Below are 23,597 nucleotides of genomic sequence, written 5' to 3'. Positions count from 1 at the left end.
TTTACCTTAAGCAAAACAAAATAATAGAACAAGGAACCTCATAAGAAAACCCTCACCGTAAGTTAGATCATAATCAAATTAAAAATTATATTACCGACATGACCTACATACGTAACGACCTTTTAATGGACGAAAAAATTAATTCAGTTACCAAAAAGCGATCATAATTTCAAAATTATCATCTTTGACGCAATTGTTAACTCAAAATTCGCATTCAGACTTCGAGACACCGCAAAACTGAAAATCCATTCACGGTCGCTGTTTATCTCTATTTTTCAAGATAAAATAATAAAGGGAAGAAATAAATGAAGCTCTAGGTGCCGATAAACGGACAAAAGTAAATGCCGAGTTAATTTTCCGGTTTGGGGATAGCAGGGCCTTTCAGACTGAGAACGGCACCCTTCGCCTTTCACACTTTCACGTCTCATATACTTCTTTGACCAGAACTACGCTGATTTATCCCTAAAGTATTGGGAATAAATTCGTTCGGATTAAGACGTGGTCTTTTATATTTTCGTCGAATTCAGAGAGGTGATTTGGAGAAATGTTTCGTTTTTTTTGTGTAACCTAATGACCTTGCCCCGAATCTTTTTTCCTTTAAATTGATCGTCGTGACCTTTCTGATTGTTGCAGGTTCATTGAATTGCAGATGTGTTTAAATACATTCTGTGGTTTCTTTGTTCTTGCAGTATCTACGTTACGTTACGTTAGATTTAAGTGTGATAAGGTTTTATTGGAGGTTCCCGTTTCATGACGGTTATCGATACGAGTATCTTATGATTACGTTACTAAATCCATGTTGTTATTCTCCTTTGTTAATTCATGTTAGGTAGTTTCATGTTCTCCTGCGTGAAAAGGATTATTCTCAATTAGAATCAATCACATTAATTAATCACTATAAATCGATATATCGTTACTGAACAACCAATAACTTTACGTAGTTCATCATTTACGACATATGGGGAAACTAAATTAAGAAAAGTACAGTTACTTGCATCGTGTGCATTTTTTCTACATCTGCATCTATACACTCACACAACATTAATTATAATTGAAGTTAGGCTATTTTTTTTCTGCATTTCTCATACATTTGTTGGACTAACGTGACCTAAAAACATTGTCGTAAACACGATTATTTACGTAATCTAATATAAAAGAATTCTCAAGGTGAACATTAGCGGAACGGAGAATAGCCAAGTCGGCACTATTGATTTTGTTTCTGGAACAATGTTTTTGCTTCTTGAATAGTGACATATGGTACCATATAACATATTGGAAAAACAGGGTCAGATGTCAAAGCCATTAAATTTCTACAAAGAATTCCCTCTTAGTAAGTTTTTAGTAACCCCTCTAATAGGCATAGTATTATACGTGCGGTGATGCCAAAGATGCTATTGGTACCCAAACAAAAGATTCTGAAATAAAATGACGGTCTATCGAGAACATCACACCGCAAAGCACACCCCCTGTCACACTAACAAAAACACAAAATAAGTCAATGTTCTAAAGTCCCAAACAAAAACTCCATTCAAATTTCCTCGTTAACAATCTCGAAACTCGTCAAAATGGGGGATAATATGGAAAAAACAGGAATTTGAACATTCGAAGTCAGTTTAAAACACGACTCATCCCGGTAACAATCCAAGTTCCGGGCCTACCTCCGGGCTACGTTATGAAGTTGAACGTGCAAAGATCTCATTACCGTGCTTTGTTCATTACTGTGCACATGATAGCACGAGTTAGGAGTTAGGGGAATGATGGAGCGTGTCTTGTATCGAATTTGCCAAAGGTTTTTGGTTTAGAAATTATTGTTTGACTTGATTAGGTACTTGGTGTGCTGTGATTTATTATTTGATATCTATTTCATATTTTGCACATTTTTTATATCAATACACGAACAGAAGTCGTTATGTGTTTGTGCCATATTCAATTTTGACTTTAAATGTTGAAAAACATTACGTATCGTATAAATAAATTATTGGTTTATAATCATTAAATAGACGTCGCTGCTCAAAAAACGGCATAAGAAATACTATATAGCGAATTAAACTTAACTAGACCACCTTTGTAAAAGCAAACTAATGCAAAGATTGAATGTTAACCACATTCTTCATACATAAAAGTCTACATACATCACTAGTACTTCACCTACCATCCTGCTTCAAATAGATCTACCAAAACGCAACAAAATTATATTAAAACGTACCAGATAACATACTTAAAACTCCACATCAAAGTAATCCGAAAGCAGTCATCCCAAAACTCACACGTAACAAAAAAATATGGCGCTTTAATTTTTTTAATACTACAAAGTTTCCTCGCAAAGGGGATCCTGTTCGGAAATCTCCTTATTCGAGTAAGGAGCTTACAGCTTACCGGTAAGTCTTTGACAATCGAAAACGACAGGAGTTGGTCGTAGCCGGCTGAGTGGCGCAGTAAAATTTAAATTTCCTCCCGAAAATACTGTAGGTGAACGAATTAAAATGAGGCTATGGTAATCTGACACCTTCGGAGCTTGTGCTCCGCCATTTGTTGCCTAATTGTATTTGTAAATTTCTAACTCTAAACTGGTTTTAGAATTATAGGTATTAACAGATATGGTAATATAAAGGCGTCACCTTTATTTCGCCTACCTATCCCTCCTGTATCTGTAGTTACCTACTTATTTAGTTTCAGTTTTTTATTCAAGTATTCTTTCTTGTAAGCGTCAAATTGAATCCTTGGTAAAACTGATTTACTCCTATAGATCTTTTACTGACTCTTTTGTCCAAATGTATTGAGTACATTAAATGTAAATTTTTCACTGTTATGATAACTTGAATGAGGTGGTTTAATAGTACTCATTAGGTATAGTTATACTCACGCGTATTTGTCTGGATCGCACGACTAGTTTCGGACCCAACCGGAGTTTTAATTATGAACTATCGCAGCGGCTTTTCGTTTTTACAGCGGTAATACTTCTCACTCTCTACTCACGTAACAAACAAAACATTTAACCCATATTAATTACAGATTCAAATTAACATTCTATATCATTTTCAATAAATAAAATATGTTCACGATATTAAGTAATTCAATACGTAAATAATTATCGTCACTTCCAGATAATAGAGTAATTGAATCTACTAAAATAAATGAGTGCCGCAAATAATGTATTACAATTTATTTAAATGAGCAATTATAATATTCCCAATAAACTGACAAAGTTTGCAGTTTTATAAAAAACTTCAGAAAGTTTAATTTATTTATTACCTACTGACAATATAAAAATAATGAAGTATTTCTTGTGCTGCCTTATGCCAAATCTATGTACTATACTACTATATATTAACCGTTTTAAACCTTATTTTACTCATGAATTTCACTAAACTCTGTTGGGGTCAGCTACCAGTCTTACTGAATTCAGCTAAGTACCAGTGTTTTACAAGGAGCGACTGCCTATTTAATCTCTTCAACCCAGTTACATGGGCAACACGATACCCCTTGGTTAGACTGGTTACCAGACTTTCAAGTTTCTGACTACCTGTAACGACTGTCGAAGATGTAGGAATAACAGTCGGGACCCACAATTTAACATGGCTTCCGAAATACGAAGGAACTCGTTATGACAAAGATGGTCACCCACCTACGGACTAACCGCGTCAAGTGTAGCTTAACCTGTGATCGATTCACTAATGCAGTTTAAGCTTAGTCACTACTATTATTAACTATTAAAAAACAAGCACTTTAAATATAATACAAACCATTGATTGACAATTTCCTTGAATTTAAGTATGATTCAGAGCACCTAGTTAGCTTTGTAGTGACAATGGAAGCCATGTTGTGAATGTCAAAGTCTTACAAAGAAACTCTAGACACGCACTTCCCGTTAGTCTATAAAATATTGTTTGTTAATAACTGACGTGAAACTATGTCTGTTTGAAGAAATGTCTCTTTGAATGAAGAATTGTTTTTAAGCATTGAATTTAATCGAAAAAAGATTAAGACAATTGATTTCGTACAGCAATCGTTCTATATTCAGTGATCTGAAATGTGAAGCATTATGAGACCATGACAGCCCGGAAATAATTATACCAGAACATTTTATACAAAAAAAATATCGAAGTAATCGAAAACCAAAGAAAACTTATTTATCAGTTTCAAAGCAACCAAGAGCCATAAATCTGAAACTCATAGCAAAGCTAAAACTGCCGAAGTTGATCGATCACTGGCTAAGCTACGCTTGTTACTGTCCGTCCGTGGATGGGTCACCATCTATATTACAACGAGTTAAACTGTGTTGTTTATACATCTTTGACAGTCGTTACAGGTAGCTTAATGCTAGAAAATCCGATAACCAGTCTACGGCGTACTAAGGGGTATCGTGTTGACTGGGAAACTGGGTTGAGGAGGTTAGATAGGCAGTCGCTGTTAAACAGTGGTATTGAGCTGCAATCGGTTGTATTGAAAGCCACAACATAGTTGGGAAAGCCTAGCACAGCTAAAGACAAATAACACACATATCTAGAAGGTTGTCATAGTAAAATAATTATAAGTACCACCATATCTATAGACATACGGAAATATACCAGTAAACTGTCAGACGGAACGTTAAAAGTTGTCCTTATAAGATTCGGTCCCCTGCCACTCACAACACGTGAGCTCAGTTTCGGGTAAAAATAATCCAATATTGAATTACAGTTGCCTGTGTTTAGATAAACTGTATCCGTATTATTTACATTTTGATATGGGGTAAGGGTAAAGGACATAAAGATATGTAGGTTTCTTTTAATACTTGACGCGATATATTCGTACACGTGTGAAAGTTTAGAAAGAGGTCCGGAGGGCAGATAAAGATGAATTTAAAGTTAATTTGTAATGACGCCATGCGAGGAAATTTTACCAAAACCAAATTTATGTCAAAAAGCACAACAGAATCAATGATTTTCGAAGGTACTTTATGGCTCAAACTAAATAAAGTAGCCTTACTTAAGGAAAGATATTCCTGACTGTTCGAATTAATTAAAATTTTAAGATTAAATAGGACAACTTGGAAAACAAAATATCTTTATGTTCACAAAGTAATTTAAAAAAAATGTTTTGCCCCTAGAACTGGCAACAGTAAACAGGATTTATAAGTAAATAGTTACAGTAAGATTAAGACTTGCAGTCCATTCACCTCTGAATAGACGAGAACTGCGACACTTACCTTTTATTAATAGCCTTCATTTATCCTTCACTCATGACTTCACCCCATTCTAACCCGACTTTCTCACACTAACTTCAAAGTTTGAATTTCTTGCATTTCAACATGCAATTACAGTCTCCCAAAATGCTTCGGCGAAAACTGTTTCACGTTCAAAATGAAAAATCACAATTTACAAGTACAGCATATTTTCGCAAAGGAATTTGATGGCAACGTTTTTCTTTAAAAGGAACCTTTCAATAATTTCGGAGTTCCAATTTCGAACTCGATTCGAAAATTCCTCATTTTTTTCATAACACATCTCTTTGTTGTTTTCTGGAAAATGACAATTAAGGTATTGTATATTTGAATTTTTATTTATTTCTTCTTAAAACCTGATAAAAATTACGTAGCTGTTATTTTTTTCTGGCACACAATATCTTTAGAAGCTGGTTTGAAATGCCATCCAGTTTAAAGTCATCAAAGCCCGTACCTTGAGGTTATCACTACAAAGTAGGCACCTTTTAGCATTCCAAGTGAAAGAGACTGAAGAATTGAAAGTTATTAGGACGTCAAAGACCTAAGAGACCTATGGCTCTGCAGCTAATCTCCTATAGGAATTTTCTTACTTGGCTCTGGACTGCTAGATGTGACTTACATTAAAGTCTTTGTTCTTATGATACGATGATATGAGAATACTAAACCAACTAACAAATCTTGATAAATGACAGATTCGATCGGTGAGAAAACAAACAAAAAGTTTTAATATAATTGATTATAATTATACTGAACTATGGAAAAATAATACTATTCAAAATCATTATTTGACAATCAACAATCAAGTTGACCCTAAATTAAATGAATTCGACTGAAACAAAATAAAAATAAAATGACAAAATACACGGACACTGAAAATATATGGAGATGCATTAAGACTGCTCATAGGGTAAGTTAAGAGAAAAAAGGGCAGATTTTTAAGCCAAAATTTGGATGCGGCTTCTTTTGCGTGCTTATCAGTAAATGTAGCAAAATATCCTATTATCCCATCCTTTACTCAAAACATGTCTCGTTATAGTAACAAAAGCGAATCTATAGAAACGACAAAAAGTATTCTGAAAGCGCAAGTACCAAGGCTCATCCAGTAGCACTATTACCGTGATCCCTCTACATACGTTCCACAAAGATTTTTCAATCGACGTCGGATTTCCTTGGACTCTGAAGCATGAGGAATCTATTTTACCTTTTGCCTAGCTCCAGATGGAAATTGAGATTTCTATGAAATAAACGGGTTGAGTGAACAACTTGGTCTGTATTAGTGATAGATTCCCTATGCGAATTCCATTTGATATGATTTTGTGGACTAGTAAGATCGTTTTGTTCGAAGAATGAGTATCTAAACAATATTATCTGTTATTTTATTAGAATATTATTTAATTATTTTCTCATGCTCGGTTACAGAATCAAATTGACTCGTTTGTAAACAACGGTGACAAACAACTAAAAGGTGCAGTCATGAGATGAAAAAGGAATATCGATAAAATATCACACGGCTCCGTTCGCTCATGTACAACTTATCATAGCGACAAATATGCATTAATTGGATAAAGAAAGATGGGTTTTAAGGTATGCGTCATTCTAAGTCTAGTCTAATTATGAGCATGTGATTAGAAGTTTGTGAAACCCGCCACAACACAAGGATCAAATTCAAGAGTGTAATAATCATTTGTTAAGAAAAAATATGTTAGTAATCTACACAAACTGTGGTTAAGTCTCAAAATCAGTGCCTTTAGATGTATTCATCATGTAGCAAACGACAATGTATACCTACTGATTACAAAATATCATCAGTAAACATTCCATGAACAAACCGATCACCTTCTCATAAAGATGTTAATGTACTCTTTTCGACATAAGAAGCTTATGGTCGGCCAGAATGGGTGGGCTTAAAAACATTTATGTAAATCTGCGTTCATTAAACCTAACGAACGTAACGCCAGTCGGGGATTACGTCTGGATTCATACAGCTTCATCCCTTTGCCGGTTACTTTTTTTTTTCGTGCCTGCATGTTGTGTTGGCATCCCTGTTGCCAAAAGAATTAATGGAGTTTCGATCGGTTTATTCGTTTGAGATCGCTGTTGTTCGATTCTCGTTACCTTTATGTAGTGATATTGAATGTTTATTTCTTTATTTCTTGAGGATGTTACAGTATGTCTTAATTATAATATGATCCCCAAAAAGAACGTGATTTGTGTTACAGATGTATGTTGCTTGCTGAATCTGCATGTTTTGCCATACAAATGATATCTTGGGAAATTTTAGTGTTCAAAAACTTAGTTATGATAGGAATATTAAATAATAAATAAAGTTACGTTTGGACCCCTATAACTTTGGGGCCGTTTTAGAGAAGTATAGTTACTAAAATTGTTCCACAAGAATTTTATTGTGCGTACGTATTAGGTCATGTTTTACTCTTTTTATAGGTTCAAACTAGCCTCCTTAAATATCTGAGGTTCGCAAACTCTACACGAAATGCGATGATCTCATATACCTACTGACATTCAGCAACTACGACAGGTCAGCTCATTATTTGGAAGTCGACCGCCACTCCTTAAAGTAAGACTTTTGCAGTTGTGTAAGCTAGACGATGCTACACGCCGTGTAGTGCCATCTCGCTTCCACATACTTCAACTTCGACTTTAAGATGTGTTAGTAGAACTCCTGTAATGATAAATTTCCGGCAGTTAAGTCTTATAATTCGCGAGACGCCAGCTGAAAAACTGTTAGAGATCCGTTCTAAATAGAACAACGTTTAGATCGCTTTGTTTTGCTCGCATATAAATATTGGTTGCTACTTCACAATTCTTGATACCAGTGTTTAATTGTTACTGTACTCTATTAAATCCTCCCATAAAAAAACTTTGAAAAAGAAAACACGATTTTGGAGTTTCGCTCTCTTGGATTTTTTATCTTAAACTATTCAGGCGGTCTCGATAAATACGCGTTAATGAACTTTTATTCAATAAAAACCATGAACTTGCCTCACAAATCTTATGATTCTGATATGATTATTGCAATCTTATGATTATTGCAATAAAATTCCAATTCAAAACAAATACGGAACTCTTATATTACAACTCCGATACACGCTCTCGTTTTGCTTTTATTTCTTTTGTTCTCATATCATCTAATCAAGTTATTGCTAATTGAATCTCCAATTAGTGTTTATTAGGAAATGCCTTATTGATTACCATTTCTCTCTAATTAAGTTTACAGCAATCAGAATCTAGATAGACAAAAACACTTGAAATTTGAAGATTATGAGTTTATTGTTCTCCCGATATTTTTATTACGATGCTTGCATGTGTGAAAAATACACATTGACATTCATAAAAGAGATATATGTATACTGCCTGATCTTCTTTTAAATGTATCATAGGTTTCATCATAATATGACAATTTATTTTTATAGTACCAAGTAATAATATTGTTACGACACAATTTTCATTTGCATTATCTTATATTGACAGTGGTTGTTTATTAAAAATCCGTAAAAAATAATTCGACTAAAAAATAATAACATAATGTGCTTGAAAAACTTTTCTTTTGCAGTCCGGTAAAAAGGAAATTAATGACAGTAAAATTGTGCTATATAATACAACATTCATTTACCTAGTTACACTTAAAACATAATTTAGAAGGAACCTCCATAAGAACTTTAAATTAAAAACTCATGTATGTTTGTAAACAGAACAGCTTGTGCAGATGGTAATGTGAGCACTTTAAACTCTTTAATATATTCTTAGGAACGTTCATAACGATTTTATAAAACATACTATTTTACGCCTGCATTTTAGTCGACTAAAAGAACTTTCCATTATTTTCTACTAGCTGTTGCCCGCGGACCCGCACGTTATAAATCGAAAATGATCCCACGGGAACATAAAATCGGGATAAAAACTATCCTTTGTGTTAATCCTGGTTGTAAGCTATCGGTGTACCAAGTTTCGTCTCAATCCGTTTAGAGGTTTTTGCGTGAAAGAGGAACACACATATGTACATACATCCATACATACAAACTTTTTAAGGAAAGATAATTATGGTATACTTACACATGTTCCTTGAAATCGCTGAACTAGTTTTAGTGCGAATAGGTATCGCTATAGAAACATGAAAAACGCTCTTCTTTCTTAAAAAATATGGTCGTCTGCAATTCTTAGCCACGCAGTCAGGATTCCCAACGAACATCTATAGAACGGACAAAAACAAATGACGACTAGGTTAAAAAAAACAACTAAAGTTTTTGAATAAAATAAATCAACCTTGTTTTTGTGAAAGTTGTCCATTCGTTGAGATAACCAGTTTGTCGTCGGATAGATAAACTCATAAAACACAAAAACAGCTGCCTACATTATTTCATTTTTGGGTTTGTTTGTAGTATTACAAAAGAGGTTTTGTGTAGATATTTCGGGGAACAGATCAATTTGTTTGTAAGTCCGTCAAAAGGTTGTCTGGACGTCGCTATGTATGACAAAACTATTGTCCACTTGAAAAACATAACATCTCTTTGCCTATTTTCTTATTTGCTCAAAGAGTTTTCTGACGTGATCGTCCTAGGATTTTCCTGGAAAACTGTTTGGGTACTCGTCTTAAAGTGAATAAAAGGTATTGGTGAAAGGTTATCAGCTACAATCGAAACTATGGGTACTATGTGTTCGATCACGAGTTCAAGGAGAGCTGTGTTCCTTAGGGGACAAGTTTTGGTACATAATCACTCAATCACACAATGATTCACACCAAAATCGGATGCAAAGTTAACCTCCTAACGACAATTTAAAATTATAAAAAAATCGGATTTTCATCAAAAACAAAAAATATGATAGTACACTAAGTTACGACCTTGTAATGTCATTTATCTACCGCCAAGTGACGTTCTTAGATTTTAACACCTTTGATGCACTCTATCTTCGTAGCTTTTTATTAATTAAAGAAAAAAATCTGTAAAATTATTACTTTTTTAAGTCCAAACCCTCCCTCGCAATCATTTAAAACGCAACAACAAATATCACACACATAAGATAAATATCCCAACCGCAAACAACCTGATATACCCTTGAAGTCATACGTAATTTAGAATACAAAAATCTTAAACATCAATATGAACCCTCAACCCGCTACAGTCCCATTGGGTAATGTTACCCCGTCACTCACGAGCATGATTTCACATGTGATAAAGTACTACACGAATGTTTCCTTCACATTGACCCCCAGCGGGGTAAAAAAGGTCACCAAATGGTAATTGTGGCTTTGTCTCCACTCGAGGGATTACCCACCCGACAATGGGACAATGACGCTTCATTCGTTACATATCTCGACGCTTCATAATGTGTTGTTATTTTTCGTGTTTAATGTAATTTAAGGGGAGGAAAAAACTATGTGGCTTTCTCATTACAGGAGAGAATAAGAAGTTTCAACTCCTCACAGTTGCAACACGAATTGAAAACTTGATTTTTGCAATTGATAGCTGATCAGAGGGCGTATCGCCACGTCTTAAAATAGGTATGAAAGAGAGACACCGCTCTACATCTAGACCTTTTGGTTACCCGTCCAAGGACTTACATGTCTTTTAATAGACCTTATGAATAAATGTTCCATAAGATGCTGTTACCATCCATGTTACAAAGGCGTATTCCTAAACATAGTACGAATAATACGAATAATTTTATAAAGCTTTCGACCATCATAGAGTAGATATTAAAAAGGCTTTGAAAACGCTTTTTTCCACAAGAGAAGATAAGATTAAACCTTTTTACCCACTTCAAAGCGGGGTCATGAGCTTACATTTCCATAATAACCACGCATATAACTTTATTAGGACCACAAAGAAAAAACTTTCTTCACTAATATTCCACTTCGCCCGAAGTACGCCACTTCCGAAACAAAAGACTGAAGTAGCATTAAAATTAAAATGTTCAAAGCAATTCCTGTACTAATGGACCACAGTGATTAATGCTGCCGACGACATTATTTTAATGAGGATAAATTGCATATTTGAGTCTCTCCGCTAATAGCTTTCTTAATTCTTTCCCGTCTTCTTTAAAACGGGATTAACTATCGAGCCATTGGGGTTTCCATTAGATTTTTATTGTTATTGAGTTTTGTGGATGTTTTCTAGTTTATACACTTTTGTTTTCGCAGTAGCTAAGTAATTTTCCTCATTCCCAAAGAAAGTGCTCATACAGCTTTCTTCACTAATACCACTACTTTTTGCGCACCTTCCAATCTTATAACGAGGGATCGGGAATCCATTTTTGAATCAAAGTTTAACAGCAGGATATCGTAATTTTAAGAAAAGATTACTTAAAATGTTATTTCAATTGTTTAATTAAAACTATTATACTTAAAAATAGGTCAAATTATTTTGGACCAGAAAATGTAGATTATCTCTTTTAACTTAATTTTAGATGTTTTTTTCTCATTTCAGCGAGAGTCATAATTATATAAAGCAATGGAACACTAAAAAAACAAATTTTGTTCAAGTTTGTGTGACACGACATCAAAGTCACAAAGTCTAGTCTAGAAAAGAAAACGTTTAAAACAAAATGGCTGCAAGACATAATACTTTGCAAACAAGAACTCCCACAAAGCAGGGAAGTTGAAGCGTAAAAAGTGACAAATTACAAGTTATTTAAAAAGTAAGTTTAACGAAGAATGTCGGAACTTAATCACGGGGTCGATTAAAACTTCGTGATGTTGTTCAAACACCATGGGGACACTCGGAAGTTTTATTACTTATTGATTAACAAGAATACTTTGCAGTTAATATCGATACAGCTTGAGGTCTTGTGGTGTAAGGCTGCGTTTCCACCAGAGATGAGCGATGGAAATATGTCGTTCGAGGATGTCCGCTGAGCTGTTACCGCCAGAGATGTGCTGACTGAGGCGAGGTAAATGAAGCGATTCTATTGGTTCTTTACAAACACATCCCTCGCTACGCATCCACGCACATCTCTGATGGAAACGCAGAATAAGCAAGAATTGGGCCGACAGTTCTGGTATGCTTCCCTTAAGCAATGATTTCTTTTTATGCCCTAAAATCTAATACCAATAGTTTTCATTGGGCGACTGCCTATTTTTAAGTAATCATCTCTGACTAGTGTTGTAGACCCTCAAAGTTTGAATCGAAGATGGTTCGTAATTTATTGCTCAGTACATAATTATTGTATATCAAAATGAATTCATAATAAATTTTTGTTCTTGCTATGACTTAATCTCTAAAAAGTACTTACAAAGTAGTTTGACCTAAATCCCATCTTCAAAAACCAATGCGTCATACGATCTAAGACTCTCAACTTATTACTATTGCACTTTGTTAGCTACATTGAAGGAACTATTTCACATATTTTCACTTCAGCTACAAAATCAACTTAGCATTAGCCATTTACAGATCAAGCTAAACTAAGCACACTAATCAAACCAGAAACAAAAGCTATTCAACTTCGAATTTCCAAATATTATATTCGTTCTCGTTTCGTACCTTCAAATCCTATCATTCTACATTGCTTAACATAATTATAGTTTAATTTATGTACGGCAAATCTGTACTTATTCCGGAGTTCTGTAAAACCGTACCGGTTCCGGACACGGGATATTTAAATGCTGTTTTATAATTGTAATACCGGAGGCTGGATGAATTCAGTCTGCGAATATTGAGCGTAAAAATATACGTTCTACCAATTTTCATATTCAGGACGAATACAATGTTTCAAAATTGAAATTCTTTTTTAATTGGTCGGTATTTTTGGTACTATGTTAAAAAGTTAAGCTCATTTCCATTATACGTATTTCAGGGCCTTTGGATAGCTAAAATGTATAAAACTAAAAACTGAAATGTATAAAACTGGTATAGGTCCCCACGCCAAACCCATTTGTACAAGTTGTGTCGCTGATTCGATCGTAGGACAAGCATTGCTGTTTTCCATAGTGTCTTTATGCATGTGCCTTGAATGTTTATAAAACCCCCATGGTTAAATTCATTAATGTGGAACTCGCCATTAAAAACCGTTTCATATTTAAATCTATCGAAACACTCCTTAAAGCCAGTACAAATTAAATTACTTTATTGAACTTTTAATCAAAATTGCCATTGATTACGTAACATGACCTTAAAAAAAGAAACAAAACACGAAAATAAAAAATGCACAACAAAGCTAAATGCATGCATACAATTAAAATCAATGAGTTGTAAATGGTTTTGTTATAGCATGAAAGAAATCTATTAGAACTCAAATCATGAACGAGTACTTGATTACTGCACGTTCATTCAATTAGTGAGCGTCTATTACAGCTATTAAGTTAAAAGCATCGTACACTGTAACTCATGTTCGAAGTTGAATTTTAAATTTCCTCAGTAACGTATGTAAATTTGAAATTCATTGGCTTCGTGAACAAGGAGGGGTTTTCGTCCTTTTATTGAGCAAGCCATTTTGTAGCTATGAAATTATACGTATAATTATTTTAATTACTGAGAAATGATTAATATAGAGCAAAAACATAGAGTTTGTTATAAAAGAACTTTTAACTATTTTTTCTAGGGTATAATGTACTGCACGGCAAATTAGCTGCACATGGTCAGTGTAGTAAATTGTTTGAAAAATTAAAAGATTTGTAGTCAACACATTCGTCATTTCTTAACACAATAATCAACCAAATTGGGTGTTAAGTATCACTTAAGTTGATTTGAGTTCACTTAAGATTTAAGTTTTTAGTTCCTGTTACTCAACGAATCACACTAATTTTCTTATTCACGTTCTACCGTTGAATTAAAGCAAATTTGTTTTTAGTCTACATAAATGTTTACCTACCAAGTCTTTATTTGATTGCACAGATGACCGAGTAATATTATGCCAATGTTATCAACGGTAGGTGCTTAATCAATCCCCGCTGCCAATACCATATTGGCAGTTGAGAGATAAACATATGGCTCTTGAAAAAATAATATATCTCTCTTTACATATAGGATGATGTGCGTTACAGTTTTGTTTCGATTCGAATGGGAAACTAGAGCTGAAATAAATACAAAAAAAAACTAAAGGTATATTTAACAATTAGAAGGCAAAAAAGATGGCAACTTTATTTAGACTTTTCGAATATCATAGGTACGGATTACTTCAATACATTGACATTGTCAAAAACTAGTACATAACAAATTATTCAATCAAAACGCGCTCCTCATTTCGTCGTATCAACAATTGCGAGTCACAGTGCGCGCGCATCTCTTTAGTGAACAGTACGGTCGAAACTATCGACTCATGCGCACCTAAGTAATGCTCTATTATGTTTAGTAGCTTTATTAACACAATAGTAGCTTTTAGTGGCTTTTTATAATAGGTAGTGTTTTAGTGTATTGTTTATGAGTACTTAGTGTATCAAAATGGAATGGAAATTGACAGTTTTGTGCGTTTGCGCTTGTTTGGGTAAGTTTTTTATAATTACTTTTGTGTTTTTTTTTAATAAAGAGGCATTGACTAACATTGAGAGGAGATTCATAATTTTTCGGATTAATTCTTGTTTAGTAAATAAAGAAAAATTTATAGTCAAATATTAATAAAACAAAATCTCATGCATTCTATTTTCAAAGCTTAATGTATCCTAATAAATATTTTTTTATAAATAAATAATATAAATGAAAAATTGATATGATTGTTTTTAAAAATAATTTTGATAGTGTTATCTGAATACTTTGTCCAACAAAATAATAGTAATGAATAAAGAATGCTATCTATTTATTTAAAGTTTATGAAGCTAACAATGACCCCGAAATGTTTTAAATTTGATAACTAACCTTTACTGGAACTCTGCATGGAGATAAAGAAGACTCTGCTTCAAATTCTTCGTTCAAGAAATAATTGAATTGGAATTTTGAAATTCAAAATTAGGTACACTCGATAACTCCATAATTGATCCACCTTTCAACCCTGAGAAGAACCATTTGGTATACAAATAGTTTATAACCTGGGCCCCGATTCTGCTATTTTACAATGGCCAATGAACGAATGGCACCATGCTGCACTGAATTTAAAATTATTGTATAGAAAAATGCTTAAGAGAATGCGAAAATTGTCATTTTAAGCCAAATTTCATTCATTCATCGGCCGTTGGAAATAGCAGCATTGGAGCCCTGGATTATCACTATACAGATACTTCTTATCTTATCTGGATTTTATTTTCCCGTCGATTGTTTCGAATAGGAGCTGCTGGATAGAGCTCACTGTTTAAGAATCACCATTTCCAGTAATAGCCCTAAGTATTTTATCGAACATCGATTCCTATTTATTGATCACATTCATAATACCCAACTTTCCATCAAAAAACTATAAAGTAACTGATACTCTCTAAAGTAAAACTGTCGAGCATTTCCAAACTGATATTGGAAACGGAAAATTAAGTAGTGTTGTCCCGTCAGTCGTTAAACGAAAAAGGGTTACCTACATATAAATAACGGAAAAAGAAACTATCACTTGGGTATAAATCTTTAACAATATATGTTCGATAGATGTGTTGAACTTTGGCTTTTTATATGTTAGTATTGCTGGTGAAGCTTGACTGTGGTTAAAACACGTAAGACTGCACGGATAGCTGAGTATCGGTAACCATACTATATCTACTGATTGCAACGTGTTGTGGGTTCGATGTCCGCCGAGGACAAGCATTTGTGTGATCCATGGTACTGAGTCAGTTTGTGCATGTGACTTGAATGATAGTGATACCCCCGCCACCTAAAGTTTTTTTTTCCTAAAAGTCGCATAGGAATGTTACGTTTTATTTTTACGTTTTAAACTGGAATTACAATTATGAAGAAACAAAGTTTTAAGTAACTGTTGCTTAACATCGATTTATGGTTATATCAGCAACTAACAATTACTTAAGTCTAGATACAACGGTTCAAAAGATACCTGGTGACAGACAGACCATTTATACCTTAAAAACTTTATTAACACACGATATTTCACTGATATATCAATCTTTCGAATAAATGGTACCGTTACTTGGTCCTTATTGGCTGTTTTATAGCATCTTGAAGCAGAATTTACCAGATCGCATATAGAAGTTGACGCTTGCATTTAATTAATTTGCCCACGTTATACGGTTCATATTTCAATTGTTTAACTGTTGGTCCTTAGAGACTTTAGATGCAGATTGCATGTCTGCTCGCTAGACATTAAAATCAATTAACACTTTGAATGTAAGAGCATCCAAAGAGTAGCTACAATGGCAGTAAATCTTCTTCTTCTTCTATTATTTAAATAAAAATTACTACACTAATCGATGTGAAAAGAAATTAGTAAAAATATTTTAATAACGCACTGAAAAAGTTACCTACATAGCAAAGACAACATTACGGGTTCAATCCCCGCATGAACATTAACCAAAAAAATGTATTTATAGCATTATTACCCGCTTGAATAATAAAAGCAACATCGCTTGCAAAACGAACATATTTGTAAAACCTACAAATTCACGAGCCGCAGATTTTTCCATGCCTAACTCTTCTACAAAGCTAGCATCACTTGCTACTTTCCGTCATCCATCATGGCCTACATAAGCCGGTATAACAAGTGACAGTTGCACATTTTTCCCATCATCACACACTTGTTTAATCATCGCCAATTAAAATCAATTATTTGTCATCATGCTGGTAGAGCACGAAGGGACGTTATGACCGTTTTATGGCAAACATTAATAAATTCTAATGAAAAGATAAATATAAGCTGTTTATTTATAATGAGTACGTCGTTTTTTAGGGTATCATACCCAAGGGGTAAAAATGGAACCCTATTGCTAAGGCACCGCTTACTATCCAATCGTCTGTTGTCGCCAAAATGTATCTCATGAAATGTTTGAGCACCGTTTTTTTTTTGCAGAAGTCGTACATAATGTATGTTGACACTATATCATGAAATGCTAAAAATATAATTCTAAGTTACTCTTAGTACTGTTGGCAAAGTTTTTTTTTTTCATTTTTTTTTCTTTTGCCTATTGGTACGGATCCCTCAAAGTTGTAAGCCTAACTTGCACGATATTTTTTGTCTTTTGATGTTACACTATAGTCAGAATACCAAATATTAAACTTCAGTTTTGTTTTAGACTATTTCTAGATAAGTACCTATTTGTTAAAAAATATGATTATTTTTATTTGTTTTATTTTTTCAAGCAAATATTTGCCACAATTCAAAACAAACTAACAATCAAACAAACCAAAACTATTTCTATTGTCTTGCAAATTATAATACAAGATGAACACATCAGAAAAAGTCAACAAATTTTCCCTATGAAATAATTATCGCCATTACGTCACATCAGCAGAAATAAAAATCCGCCATCAGCATCACCTCAAAAATTTCAATTTCAATGTCGCTTTTCTAACGACATATCTCATCCACGCATATCATGTTCATTGTCCCAAATATGGTACATTACGCATTAAGGAACACACAACCGGCCAATTGAGCAAATTAAGCCTCTCTTAAGACAACCGACGTATGTATGCCCCTTTATTTACGTCGCGTCGTTCCTTCGCAATTAGATTCATGTATTTTTAAATGATTCGGACCGCCTCTTTTTACTGTAAGAGTTGTAAAAGGAAAACGTCGACTTTACGTGGTAACTGTCCGTAAAATGTGTTAAAGTGACTTTAAGGTGATGTTTTTTACGGTTTTTAAGTGCTTGTTTTGTATAGCTTCTAAGAAATAAAAGTGAAATTATAAATGGAAAGGAGATAGTAGATATTCCATAGCATGGCTTGTAAGCTGTTATACGCTGACTTAAGACACAAATCCTGGATGTCAGTTAAGGCCTCGGAAACATTACTAATGATCATTAATAAAGTAGCCAAGGTGTCGGCTACCTGCGTACCAAATTTCATTAAAATCGGTCCATTCATTTCTGCATAAAGAGGTGTCAAACCTAGAAATATACCCAAATTCATAGAAACTCTCATTTATAATAATTTGATCATAATTCAGCAAAATTAATTCTCGTTAATTTTATGATGGGTACCTCACAAGTTTGCTCAAACATACGACTCATATCAAACAACCTTTAACATCCATACATAAGAGGGTACCATCAATCACAGTAGTAAATAAAAATCAATGAACGTTGAACAAGCGCCAACATTGGTCATTGTGATTAACAACGGACCACCAATATTCCAATATTATACTACAACACAAAAGCCCATTAAAGTAAGAATGACGGGAGGCCGACACTGATGTAGTCAAGTAATAGTAAAGTTAATGAGATATTTTGTCCGCCCCTCGACTTCAATAATTTGTCTAATTTAAAAATATAAAAACATAACAGGGAATGTCATTTGATCTGTTATAAATTATGTTCATATTGTAAGTTGTATTAAGCTTCTTATAGGGGCTAGTTTTGTAATGTAGTTGCTTTGAGTTTGTGTGAAATTAAATCGAAGAAATACTTCCATATTTTTTTTGTGAATTAGATTGAAAATTGTACATCGCCGAAAATGCTTGTGTCTAACAAGGGTCGTACCCACTGACCTTTCTGTTAATTTCTTCTTCTATAGGAACCTCTCCACCTAGTGAAGGTTAGCCATCAGCTTGTTGTAGTCATCCTTATCAGTCTATTACATTGTCTAGTACATTTTCCTGCTTTTTCCCTCGCTTCTCGATTCAATAACCATGATTTGAAAGTGTGAAAGTAAATTAACTGACAAAAAAAACAATAATCATTAAAGTTATATTAATTATCACTCAGGTATGTCTACTATAGTTCAACACTCGTCTTTAATGCTATCGACAAAAGGTTCCAATTGCAAAACAACCTCCAATTGGAACAGCAGGAAAAATTCCCACAATACGATATAATGAGCATTGATAACCTAGTCACATGACTTTGACGTTTTTAGGTCTGAGATACCATCTGATTTATGTCTAGGTATAATTACTCACTATTGCCAATAGTCGAGGAATTTATAAATCAACTAATCATTGTAGATGACAGTCGTCATCAGACTGACCACATTTAGTGTGGGATGATAAAAAATAAACTTAATTTCTAGGATAAAAAGTTTCCACAACTACATATTATTTAAGAGCATTTATCGATATTCATCTCTTTGATTCCTTGGTATGTGTCCATGACTATACTTTTTTATCTAATTTAAACGCATTATTTTTGGCCCTTCTTGTTCAAAATTGTTCATTTAAAAATTAAAAGTATGCAAAACAATTCTTGCAAAAAAAATATTACAGAGATGAAGTAGAGCTTGTCACAGCAAAGAAACAACAAACAGTTCCTGATTCACAACAGACGGGACTACAAATAAACAAATGATAAACAAAAATTCAATACACATTAAAATAACATACAAAAATGTATTCGTTAAACGCATTCAACGCAGGTACGTTGGTACAGGATTAGGTCCGCATAGCAATTCAACACATCAAAAATCACGATCATATTTAAAAATAGCTGACACGTTAAATACCTCAGGGCTGCATGACTATAAATATTTAACTTTCGTAGAAACACTAACATATTTGTTTGGTTCACAAACTGAATTTAGTCACAGTACTAACGGCATTATCACGTGTTCGATCGTGCATTTAAATGGCGGCTCTGCGTGACTTTACACTTTAAAATTGTAGACCATGCACGTTCTGATTAATTGTTTAATTTAGTTCGAAATATGGAATAATTAAGCTTACCAGGAAAATACAAAAATAGGAACGGAATTAAAAAGTTTTAAAATAGCGGAATCCTCATAAAAAAACTTTAGGTAATGTCACGTGTAGAGCATACTATTTTTGATTCCAATATTTCGGTTGGATTAGCCAAGTCGTAAAACCCTCGCTTACGTCGCAATCACACTACGCGCCCATCAGGGATGTTTAGTGAAGCACCGGTTTACGAAAACCATTAAGATGGATGTGTTTACTCAGGCTTGCATTGATACACAAATGGTCCCGCATCCTCAGCGATAACGCAGCCATTTCTTTTTAACTTTCCGCACTAATGAATTTTAACTCTTGTGCCATGAACTACAACCGTACGCTCGGCTTCCGTATATTCAAAATTGTCTACCCACGTTAACTCCCTGTTTATTCCAGAATCCTCAGTTCCTTCATATAAATCTCATACTAACTTCGCCATTTGTTTCTACAGGTACTATCACCGCTATGCAAGTAACCGTCACAAGTGAATGGAAGCCGGACATCGGTTGGGAGCTGTCGTGTTCCTGGCAACTGTTCTCCAATGACTCCTTGCAATCAGTTAGGATGTACTACAACGAGCAGCAGTTCTTGATATATAGGCCTGAGGTTAGCTCTTGAATTTGAAGATATTTTCTATATTTCTGAATTTACAAACATTCAAGTCGGTTGCACTAAGATGTGAAACTGCCAGGAACACAGGAAATTAATTGCTTAGCGCGGGATTCGTTTCATTAAAGGAAAGAAACAGGGATAGAAGTGTCGATTTCCAACTCGCTTCTTAAAAAATGATAGCCTTATTAAAATGCATCTCGTTGATCGACCAACAAGTGTCCTAATCAATGCGTAGGTAATGACTGTTAATTGTTTTGAGATCCATTTTTCGGCTAATGACTTCAAAACAAAACGGTAAATAATTACGATAGCGGCAACGGTAAATGTTTTTTTTTTACTTTTTAACCCTTGAACCACGTATCGCAATATCATATTAATAAAAGACAATTTCTTTGCAAAAAAATTACATTTAATGCCTTTCGCCTGCTTTGAAAGATAATCAGTAACCAAGCTCGAGGATCACGTTTCTATAGTTATATTAAAATCCATAGTTACGCAGTGAATAACCAAGTCTCCGCTCTTAAATGTCGGCATTAATAATAGTCAAAGCAAATGCTAAATAATTTAATACTCCGTCCATTGTTCTTGCTTCGAACGCCCACGTTGGGACTTTCATGATCAAGGACAGAATTAAGATAAGCAACAATAGCAACAAATTGGTGAAATACATTAAATTATTACGCAGAGTTTCGTGTATACAAGCAGGTAGCCCATTATCTCATCCTTCCGGCCCTAAGCGGATCAAAATGATTAAATTTTTGTTGACAAAAGGTCAGTGACCAAACATCCTGTGACGAGTACCTACTCTAAATTAGGCAATCCTCTCTTTGCCCGATGTTTTTCAATTACAGAGGATTATAATGTTTTGCGGCGTTTCGGGGGATAATCTTTGTGAATACGGTACCTACCTACTAATAATGTATTTACGTGATGTCCCTGAAACATGAAAAGTCCTTCTCGGAATTGTGTGCCTGAAATAAACCGGTATAAAGAATTCTGTTTCTAAAAACGGTAAATGCATAGATGCTGTTTATTTTATTGTTTAACTGGAACTTCGAATATAAAATGGGAACAAAAACTATCCTGTGTTAATAATATATTATAATTATTATATGTCCCAGATTATAAAATTTCGTAGTTTCGCGGTTTGTGATATTAGTAGATAGCATTTTAACTTGTATTTTAAAATAACTGGTTATGTTGAAATTGAATCCAAAATTTATCGGATCCAATTGATACCTTACAATACTAAAATGGTCAGAAAATAAAAACTACTGGGGTAAAATTATTTTTTTTGTTAGTCCTTACCGCAGGGAAAAAGTAGGTAACATAAATTAGATCAGAAATCTTAGCATAATCCTCAATAAAGTGAAATATTTTACCTTTTCAGGAAGATGGCGACAAACGCAGCGGAATTTACCGAAGGCCAGAGGATATGATGACCATCAACTGCGAGGAGACATCCGATCGAGGAGTGACTGGTACTTGTGAGCTGACGATGGAACTGTACCAACCACAGAAGAACAGCTTCACGTTCGCCTGCGAGGCGTCTGGCGAAAGACCGACGTTCCGGATAGAGAGGAAGGCTATTGTTATTGAAGCTTTTGGTAAGATATCAATAAAAAGCATCAGGTGTCGCGTTTAAGGGACATTTCGTAAAGCGTTAACTATAGTGCTGGTAGTGCAATTTACTTCGATAGGTCACGTGATTGAGGATAAAAGGAGCAAATTGAACATCCTTAACATTAAAATAAAGTTGAAAGTGCAAGTCCTTTTATTCAAGGCTATGTAGGACTTTTTGTACGTCCAAATATATAGACAGCATCCTGTATCAAATACCCTTCACCGCTTTCTAAGTACTGCAACTGCAAAGACGAAATAACGCCATAAAGTCCACATCACAACATTTACAGCATTCTTTTATCATAATATTTTCGTACCAAATAAGAAGTCTCAGTATCAGTCTCTATTCATGAATTAAAATATTATTTCTTGCTTTCAGTACCCCCCACGGACGCTGTAGTAGAAGTAGGGTCAGTGAATGCGGAGTCGGGTCGAGTGATGCTAAACTGTACGTCTAGTGGAGTACCAGCACCAAATTTAGTGTGGACAGTTGGTGAACAAAAGGTAGGTACTACCTACGGTTATTTAAGTGGCGTTTATCGGCCTAACCAACTTACTTTCAATATACACCGTGTTTTTTTTGTCGTCTTACAAAAGCAGCACAGTTCATGTATCCAATGACTAGAACACGTTCATGATAAAAAAAATAGGTATTTATGAGATTTGAAAAAAAATGCAATTTTTATTCAATGTTATGATGCAATTCGTAGTTTTTTAGAAACACAGCTCTGTTGCGAGCGCGGTCCGAGCCTTGTAACAAGGGCGCGAGCGGCGGCAATTTTAACATTTTTAAGAGTATATTTCAGATTTCTCTTGTTTAATTTTCTTCGTACTTATTATCTTAGTTGATGATAAAAAAAAATCGCGTCTAGGGGTATTTTACGTCGGATACAAGAACTGGGCTGCTTTTGTAAGACGACTAAAAAATCACCGTGTATATAAAAATATTGATACAGGTATTTTGCAAAGAATTAGACAGATAGAGACATATAGTCATCATAAAACACATGAACCTGTGTAACCTCCTTCGAGGAATTCAGAATATTGACTCTGTCGTAACAAAATGAGGTACAAAATGTTGGTGTCCCAGAAAACTGATTTAAAAATTAAATCCAATTTAAAACTAATTTATCTCCAGGTCCCTCGAGATTTCTCCGGTAGTTTTTGGAACGCGACATCAAAGTTGTGGCATGTTTGGTCCGTCCTCTCGTACACACATTCCAATGAACACCCGGCTGTCTGCACGCCAGAGACTAGTAAAGGAAGCAAAGTCGTCCAGGGGGAACCAGCTGAATATAATTCAGCGGGTGATGTTAAAGGTAATTTTACTTTACAAGCGCATTTAATCTGTCCCAGATTCTCTTTGACGGCCTATAATCCTAAGCCTAAATCTTGCAAGTTGAATTTGATCCACTTCCCGCTCTCCGATTGAGCTGAAATTTTGTCAACATATGCA

The 23,597-nt window shown here is 34.4% G+C and overlaps 1 protein-coding gene across 1 annotated transcript in view; it reads left to right on the top strand.

The window, feature by feature from the left end:
* Window positions 1-14,316: 14,316 nt before the first annotated feature.
* The window catches only part of LOC113495763, a 10,913-nt gene continuing 1,632 nt past the window's right edge, over window positions 14,317-23,597 (top strand). The window contains exons 1-5 of the mRNA XM_026874683.1: window positions 14,317-14,638; window positions 20,358-20,512; window positions 21,909-22,125; window positions 22,521-22,645; window positions 23,280-23,460. Of these exons, the coding sequence (XP_026730484.1) occupies window positions 14,596-14,638; window positions 20,358-20,512; window positions 21,909-22,125; window positions 22,521-22,645; window positions 23,280-23,460 (721 nt within the window). The 5' untranslated portion in view covers window positions 14,317-14,595. The remainder of the gene's footprint in view (window positions 14,639-20,357; window positions 20,513-21,908; window positions 22,126-22,520; window positions 22,646-23,279; window positions 23,461-23,597) is intronic.

Source organism: Trichoplusia ni, chromosome 7 (genome assembly GCF_003590095.1).
Source record: "Trichoplusia ni isolate ovarian cell line Hi5 chromosome 7, tn1, whole genome shotgun sequence".
NCBI lineage: Eukaryota > Metazoa > Arthropoda > Insecta > Lepidoptera > Noctuidae > Trichoplusia > Trichoplusia ni.
The sequence above is the reverse complement of the archived record's forward strand: the minus strand, read 5'-3'. Positions and strand labels throughout refer to the sequence as shown.